The 9,573-nt window shown below is 35.8% G+C and overlaps 1 protein-coding gene and 1 pseudogene across 1 annotated transcript in view; both read right to left on the reverse strand.

Annotated features, from left to right (window-relative positions):
• Positions 1-261, reverse strand: part of LOC106338043 — a 1,640-nt gene extending 1,379 nt beyond the window's left edge. Inside the window, exon 1 of the mRNA XM_013777108.1 lies at positions 42-261. Coding sequence (XP_013632562.1) covers positions 42-261 — 220 coding nt within the window. The remainder of the gene's footprint in view (positions 1-41) is intronic.
• Positions 262-5,601: 5,340 nt separating this feature from the next.
• Positions 5,602-7,847, reverse strand: LOC106338044 (annotated as a pseudogene).
• Between the last annotated feature and the right edge of the window lie 1,726 nt (positions 7,848-9,573).

Here is a 9,573-nt window from a genome sequence, read left to right on the forward strand (position 1 = left end):
AGAGCAGTCATTCTCATTGTCCTCTTGTTCCTTCTCCAAACTGCAACCATCGCAACTCCCACTGTAGTTTTCGTCTCTGGACTGAACTTCTGAAGCTTCTACTTCTGAGCAGTCATTCTCATTACTCTTCTCTCTTGCTCTTTCATCCTTGTTCTCCGTAATCTCCACACATAGACGTAGTTGTTCGATTTTCTTTAGGCTTAGAAAATCTTGCAATTGTCGAGTATTGGACACGTAAACTGGTGGAGTGTCGTGCACCATTGTTTTCAATGCTTTATTCGAGAACATGTAGCTAAGCTGAATATGATCCCTCAATTCATTCAATCCGTAATCATCGAGAATAGACTTTGCGAAATCTTCACGTGTTGTTTTCTCATCTAAATGAAGAACTCTACACCCTCTACTGTCGACTTGAATACATATATGTTTTTCTTAATCCAGTTACCGGAAACAATAACTACCAGATACATAACCAACTGAGAAAGATGAAGAAGATAGATAACTAAGATGAAGAAGAACATGGACAGTCCCATAAACCAAGTTGTAAATTTCGTTCGTTAGTGATGACATGGCAAATCCGAGTTGATGACAAGGCGGATTCCTTGTCTGTTTCTTGGATTTTTTTACAAAACTCAACCAAAAAGTTAACATTATCTCAGCCTTTAAGTAACAATAACTCGGCTGTCACGCATTTGATTAACTTAGCCATGTCGTATTTAAACGACACTCCAACAAAATAACTCATTCATTATGAAATTAAAACTCAACCGTAATTGAAGAGAACCCAGCCATAAACAAAAATCAGCCGTAATTAAAAGACAACCCAACCATAATGTAAAATATAAACCAGTCGTAATAATGTCATAGCAAAGAACATAAAAAGAGAAAAGATTCTGTTAGAATACATCTTCACCACTCCCTTGTGTCCCTAATCATGCTCATCGGTTCAAACTCATGGAAGAAGAGCCCCAACTTTTTGATCCAGAAACGGCGGTTACACATTTTGTCATCCTTACTGTTTTCAATGTACCACAAGACCCAATCTCGCTCCAAAACAGGAACACATTGGCAACTATAGAACGAAGGAACAACGGTTGAAATGAACTCGTCCCTCTTTTCCCGAAACTTGTCACCGTGCGATAAAACCCATGCCCATTTTAGAGATCAAACTAGTTTTCCGATCCTGTCAACTGATTCCCTTGTAAAACGAGAAAAATACTCCTCATCACCCCAAAAGATTTTTATAGTCATTGCGTATGTATACACAGAACGCTCATATCCTTCATCCGCTGCAAGCTTCATGAAAGCAAGTCTTTTTTTCTGAAGGTTAAATGTGAAGAAAAACTGTACACCCTTCATATAAAGTGTGCTTGGATTTCTCTCTGCGTAGCAAGTTTTAAACAACTCAGAAGACATATTGAGTCTCCTGGGAACGGATAACACATAGTAAAAATGGTTTACCCTGCTCCGCTCTGCTAACGCCTTCATCGACATGCACGATGCTCTTAGGCCATAGAGATCTGTGAAGGAGTTACCGGCCACACGTTCAACCACTAACGCCTGAATCTCTTCAGGCAATTCAAGTATCGGGAAATAATCCATTAATGTAACGTTAATATAACTAAGAAATGATATTTAAGATAACTCAGCCATGTTGGTTAATATAACATCGACGCCTTTATAGAGATCGAGACGGTAATACTTTATTATTTAACTCAAAATATAACTCAGCCGTTAATATTAACGGGACGGCTAAGTGTGGAAAATATGGTTCAGAATTAATATCGAGGCCTTTATAACATCGAGACGATAATACTTTAGTATTTAAAAACTGATTTAACAATGGGACGTTTCGTCTTTCTTGATTTGACCGTGTTGATATATTATGGCGCCTCAAAAGTGTAGAAAATACGGCCCAAAACTAATATCGAGGCCTTTATAACATGGAGACGATAATACTTTACCATTGACAAAGTTTGATAAGGCGGAAATTAACGATAACTCAAGCTTAATTAAATGATAACTCAGCCAATAAATTATCGATAACTCAGACATAATTAAATGATTAACACGGCCGTAAAATAACGATATCTCAGACATAATTAAACGATAACTCAGCCTTAAATTAACGATAACTTAGGCATAATTAAATGATAACTCAGCTGTAATTAAACAAAAACTCAGTCGTAACCATTACCATAAACCCATACATTAATATGTTGTTCTACATACATAATGGCATAGCAAAGAACAAAAAAAGATAGGTTTCTCATACGATGCATCTTCACCACTTCATTGTGTTCCTAATCAAACTAATTGGTTCAAAGTCACGGAAGAACAGCCCCACCTCTTTGATCCAGAAACAGCAGTCACACATGTTGTCATCCTTAGTGGTATCAATGTGCCACAACCAGGGACATTCTCGCCTCAAAAGAGGAGCACATTGGCAACTGCAGAACGACGGAACAACCGCTGAAATGAATTCGGCCCTCTTTGTGCGGAACGCGTCACCGTGCCACAAACCCCATCCCCATTTCACAGATCGCACTAATTTCCCGATCCTGATAACGTATTCCCTTGTAAAACGAGCAAAATACCCCTCATCATCATCCCAAAAGATTTTTCGAGTCATTGCGTGTGTATACACAGCACGCTCATATCCTGCATCTGCTGCAAGCTTCATGAGAGAAACTCCTTCTTCTTCAAGGTTTAATGTAAAGACAAACTGAACACCCTTTATACAAAGTGTGCTTGGATTTCTCTTAGCGTAGAAAGTTTTCAACAACTCAGCAGGCATATTGAGTCCCCAGAGAACGGATAACACATCGTAAAAATGGCATACCATACGCCGATTTGCTAACGCCTTCATCAACTTGCACGATGCTCTAAGGCCATAGAGATCTTGGAAGGAGTTACCGGCCACACGTTCAACCACCAACGCCTAAATTTCTTCAGGCATTTCAAGAATGGGGAAATATTCCGTTTGCTTTGAGAGTGGTGATAGAGAGTAATTGTGTAAAATAGAGATAGAGAGTAATTGTGTAAAATAGAGAGTTTAAAGTTGTACTGTTAGAGTAGACACATTATTTATAGGCAGAGAACGGTTATATTATCGCGACGTTTCGCTTTACGACTTTTTGTTTTTTGAGCGGGAATTTAATCCATAACTCATCCACTCAGCCGTAACACAAAACATTAAGAACAAAACTCAGCCGTGTCACAGAAACATAAGAAACCATAACTCAGTTGTAATACGAAAACATTAAAATCCATATCTCAGCCGTAATACTGAATCAAGAAAACCCTAACCCAGCCGTAATACAAAACATTAAAACCAAAACCCAGCCTTAATACAAAAACATACGATAGTGCTCTGTTCATCGTCTCTCTTGCTCTGTCATTCCGATTCATTTCGTCATCCTTGTTCTCCGTAAACTGGTGGAGTGTCGTGCGCCATTGTTTTTTGATGCCTCAATTCATTCAATCCGTAATCATCGAGTACAGACTTTGCGAATTCTTCATGTTTTGTTTTCTCATCTAAATGCAGAACTCTACACCCTCTACTGTCGGCGTTGATTACATATCTGTTTTTCTTAATCCATTTATCAGAAACAATAATTATCGGATCCATAAGATCTCGGAGAAAGATGAAGAATAAGATGAAGAAGATAGATATATAGATAGATAAAGAAGATAAAGAAAAAGGTGAACAGACAGACAAACGCAGTTGTAAAGTAGTTCGTTAGCAGTGACATGGCAAATCCGAGTTGATGATATGGCGGATGACATGGAAAATCGGTTAATCAGCCGACAGACGAATATATAACTCAGCAAACATAAATCAGCCCTCATTTACAATGTAAGTCAGCCGAACCGTGGATAATATTTCAGTAATTAATCTTTTGATCCGTAATCAGCCGTAATTAGGATGAAAAACGATAAATCAGCCGTATCGTCACATAGGTCAGCCATAATTAGGATGAAAAACGATAAATCAGCCGTATCGTCGCATAGATCAGCCGTCAAATGAATGATATTCTAGTAATTAATCTTTTGCTAATAAGTCAGCCGTAAATGAGCTGAGTTTACTGTTAATCAATCCTATTACGGCCGATTAAATATAAACTCAGCCGTAACAACATCACATTAGTCAGCCGTAAATTAAATAACTCAGCCAGTTGATATTCATTAACTCAGTCGGGGAAACATAACTCAGTTGTGTCTTAACTACAACTCAGCCAAATTTTCCAGAAAACAAATCGCCGATGTATAAGTCAGTCGTAACCTTTGTCTGTAAGTCAGCCGCTATCCCATAAATCAGCCACATTTCTGTAATTCAGGTGTACCGACTGGCTGACTTATGTTCTTAAATCATCCGTTTCCTCTTAAGTCAACCGTTTTAATTAATTCAGCCAACACGTAGAAATAAATCAGCCGTAATGACGTATGTAGCGATTTACGGCTGGCTTAATGAAAACACAGAACATAATTCCTACGTGGCGCCGGGTTTTTGCTTACGTGGCAGCGAAAAGTAATGGCATTCTTGTAAATATGTTTTTTCTCATAACGTAAAAAAAGGGCACGCTTGGTATTTAAAAAATATCAGTAATAAAAAAAAATATGTATTGTTCTAGTTAATTGTCTTAAAATATTGTATATTTGAGTAAACTTCCCTTATAAGTTTATCTCTCCACTTTTGTGTTGGTTTTCCTAAAGCCAACAATACTTGACTTTTGCAACTTTTTTTTCATTCTTTTTATTTTTTCACTAAAAATATTTTTTTTATTCTTCCTTTTGTAACTAAATCACTTATCTAAGTTTGTTACAATTTTATTAAAATTTAAGATTGACTAATTAATCATTGAATTTTTTTTCTTGTTCATTTGAATCCATATTGTAATATTTTTACAATCATATATAATTAAACTTTTAATAGTATCATAATTTTACTTTTAAATAAAATATTTTAAATATTATTCCAAACTTCTGTAATTTTAACTACCAATTTTATTTTAATAAAACTTAAACTAACAGTCAAAGTCTTAAAAGCCAAATTCTCTACAGCCATAATTCCAAAGTCAAAGCCTAAAGCAAAAGTCCTTACCAATGGACCCAATAGCTTTCCGGGTGAGATTAATTAGGGGTCTTGTGGTGAGCTAAAAAAAAAAATTTCCTAAAACAATATTTCTGTAAATTTGAAAACTAAAACCTTATTTTATATGATTTTTAGCAATTAAAGCCTAATTTATTAAAGAAAATTGCAAGAAAAGAAAATATCTACTGCAAATGCACTCTTAGTACATAGGCTAACCCATCAATATCTACTGAAAATGCACTCTGGCCATGGTATGTACTGTCTAAATATAAATAGACCTATCTTGGTGATAGCTATTTGTTCACGCATAATATAACCGAAAGCATCACAAGACTAATTAGACCGTTAGCGAGTTTGGGCTAGTTAGACATGGTCGGTCCAATCATCTAAAACATAAAATCATCCCACACGTCAAAATCAAGTTTTTGTAATTTGATATGAAAAAAAAATGCTTAGGTAGCCATGAAAGTCACTAAAGCCTTGCCCAATAATGGAGAGTTGATGCATCAAACAATAACATCTAGAGTTTTCCTAACGTAATAATCATCACGACTACGAAACAAAACATCATCACACCAATCAATTTTACCCCAAATCTCACTTCTTCCCTGGTGCCTCCTTTCTAGCGAAATCTGCGCACACCGTATTGTTTCACGATCTTTATAGAAAAACAAAACCAGTTTCCCACCGTAACTAGTCCCAGCGTGAAAATCTCGCCTCGGCCACCAACTCTTCCAAACCATTCACCACTACCCAACTACTCTCTTTTGGGTCATAAGCTCTCAACACCTTCCCACCACGCTTATAATCGAAGTAATACAATACGTCATCAACGACAGATGCATTCTCCCAATCAAACATATTCAGCATCTTGTCTGTTTCCCATTTATTTTCCTTTGGGTCGTAAACATAAACAATGCTCTTAAGAGGATCCCTCGTATACATCTTACCAGCCATAACCACACACTCACCAGTCCACCTGTAACCCCTCACAGTATCTGGCAGCTCCTTCTCAGGCTCCCATATATGTTTGTCTATATTGAACACCGCCATGGCCCTCCCCCTTGGCTCGTTACGATATCCATTTACATATATATTTTCCCGTCCATGAAGTAAGCAAATGAAACAGACATGGTTACATTCATATCAGGCAAGAGGCGCACCTTTTGTGATCTACAGTCAATGCTTATCTTATTCGGTAGAAAAGAGAACAACTTATCAAACACGTATATAGTCGAGCCCACGGCGACAAAGCTTCCACCGAAATGCATTTTGGGAAGAGTAGGGATAAGGACCAAGCAGTGATTACCGTTGGCTTTCCTGCGGAGAACATACAACTGGTGATTTTGGTTTTCTCTGTTACAGAAGACAACATAGAGACGGTGTTCCCTGCATCCTAACAGTGATTGTCTTGCGTATAGCTCACGGGAGGTAACAAATGATCGGATGTGCTTGGAGACAAGGGAGAGTATTGGATGGTAGCACCGTAGCAACTCCGTACACGCGCTAAGATGTCAAGGATGATGTCTTCGGGAAGTGACGGGAGGATCAAAAACGGCGGTTCTGGCGATTGCTCCTTGTTTGACCTAGTTTCGGACGACATTCTCAAACTTCTCCGAGAGAGAAAATCACAAAAACCCTAATTTTAGGCTCAGTTAAATCAACTGCCGGAGAGAGAAAAAAGCCCTAAAGGCCGAAAATTAATTTCGTTTAAATAGCTCAATAAAAAACTATTTTGAAAACCGATAAACCAAACAAATAACAATTGCTTTTAAAATCGGACCGGTAACTGAACCAAAAAATCACAATTTAGTATAGTTTAACCGAATCAAATTTGGTTTAATAATCTGTTTCAATATATTTTAATATATAAATTTAAAAATAGTGTTAGTACATTATGATACATAAATAAATACCAAATCACTACAAAAAAACACGCGAAATCCGACGTCGTCGGAATTTCGTCGGAATGGCCATATACCGACGACATTCCGACAAAAACCGTCGTCGGAAATATCTGGTCGGAAAAAAAAAGTTCGTCGGAAATTCGTCACAAATTCCAACGAAATTCCGATAAGTACTGACAGACACTATTCCGACGGATATTCCGACAACATTTTTCATCGGAAGTGTTTCGTCGGTAATTGGTCGGAATATATTTCCGACAGATGCCGTCGTCGGAAAAATGTCCGACAAAATTCTGACGATGATGTTACTCCGATATTCCGACGACACCTGAATCCGTCGGGATTTCCGAGAGCCCTTATCAGTCGGAGTCCGTCGGAAAACTCCGACGAACATGATGCGTCGGATATTTCCGACGAAATAGTCTATCGGAATCGGAATATTCCAAGGAAATATGATCGTCGGAATTTTCCGACGTTATTTGCCGTCGGAAATTTCCGACGGAGATAGTTTCGTCGGAATATTTTTTTTATTATTTCAAATAATTTAATTAATTTCTTTTTTATAAATCAATAAAAACTGAAATTAAAAATAATATTATACAAAAATGTTTTACATAAATTAAAAAAAACATTTTCAAGTTATTAAACATACATAAATTAAAAAACATTTTCAAGTTTTTAAACAAAAAAACTAAAATTCATTGGAATTCATCTCGGAACAAACGCTTCATCTTGTCAATGATCTCGTTGTTGGTCTTCTTCTGATCCGCCAATTCCGCAAGAATTGTAGCGTTTTGCGTCTCTAACGCTTCAATCCGCTCATCCTTGTTCTGCAGGTGTTCCATGATCATGGGATCTGTGTAGGGAGTTTGTGAAGAAGAAGGACACGAAGACGCACGACGAGCCAAACCGACCAAACGTCCTTTCTTCTTTTGAACCGTCTATATAGGAAAAAATGAAATATTAGTAATCAAATTTAAATAATAATGAAAGGAAAATTAAAAAGTTACATGTTCCACCATTTCGTTGATTTGAAGTCGGCAAAAGGTCCTCCAAAGAAGACATACTGCAAGCCCCGAGGTTGTGGACAAAAACACCTTTCCCGCCACGATCACTGTTGCGGTTGGCTGCGTTTTTGGCGGACTTTTCCTAAGTCTCCTGCTTCCCCCAATGCACCTGCAAGTCCTCCCAAACTTTGGTGTTGATATTCTTCGGTATCTTGCCCTTGAGCCATAGTTGCTTCCACTCATAGATCTGGTTCGTATAGGACTCCGCGACCTTCTTGTGGAAGGCCAGACGAACAGTTTCGGTATGCCCAGACTCCCAATTGAATTGTTGCTACAAAAAAACCGAAATTAATAAATAAATTGAAAAAAAAGAGTAAAAAAAAAAATTGAAAATTAAAAGATTACCGCAAAATTACGGAACCATATCTCCTTTTCTTCTAAAGGCATCACACTGTAGGTCTTGTATCCTTTGCGGAGCATGGAATACATCATTGCATTAATACAGGCGGTAATGCCGTCGTGTGACTTGTTGAACCTTAAAAAAAATCAAAGATTAAGTTAAAAAATGAAAAAAAAAACAAAGATTATATTAAAAAAAAGAGGAGAAAAGTTACCACGTAGTATATCCTCGTGGTTGGGAATGGAGCACCTTGAGATGATCTCGACCAGGTTGTCGAACCAATGTCGCAACTGGCATGACACCGGGCTCATATCGAGTAGATGGATCCTGAGGTGGAGCTGCAGGAGGAGGAATCGAATTTAGCTCATGCGATGATTCCGATACATGGGAACTACTCCCTGAACGAACTCGCTTCCGAGGTACGGGACCGTCAGACCTACAAAATAAAATCCGTCAAAATTAGTCATATATATAAAATGAAAAATATTATAAATGTTTATAATTCTTAAAATCTAAATATAACTTAAAAAAATGTTTCTAATTTTGTAACAAGTTCATATAAACATATATATTAATACTAGTAAAATGCTTTTATATCATTAAAATGTTTATAATCCCAAAAAAAATAATAAGTTTTATAAAAATGTTTATAACTTTGTAAAAACGTTTATGTATATTAAAAAAATATATATATAATTAAAACTTTTCATATATATTATAAATTATAAAAAAGTTTTATAAATATATTTCACATATACTAAACGTTTTTATGTAAATAAAAAATTTATATAAATAATTATAATTCTAAAAATCTAAATATAATTTTTACCAAAAATTAAAACGTTTTATATATATTAAAAATTAAAAACGTTTTATGAAAATATTTAACATATAGAAAACGTTTATGTATATCAAAAATATATATAACTATAATTCCAAAAATCTAATTATAACTTTACTAAAAATTAAAATGTTTTTAATAATTATAAAAACGTTTTATGAAAATATTTAACATATAGAAAACGTTTATGTATATCAAAAATATATATAACTATAATTCCAAAAATCTAATTATAACTTTACTAAAAATTAAAATGTTTTATATATATTAAAAATTATAAAAACGTTTTATAAAAATATTTAACATATAAACCCTAAAATCTA

This window comes from Brassica oleracea, chromosome C4, assembly GCF_000695525.1.
Source record: "Brassica oleracea var. oleracea cultivar TO1000 chromosome C4, BOL, whole genome shotgun sequence".
Classification (NCBI taxonomy): Eukaryota; Viridiplantae; Streptophyta; class Magnoliopsida; order Brassicales; family Brassicaceae; genus Brassica; species Brassica oleracea.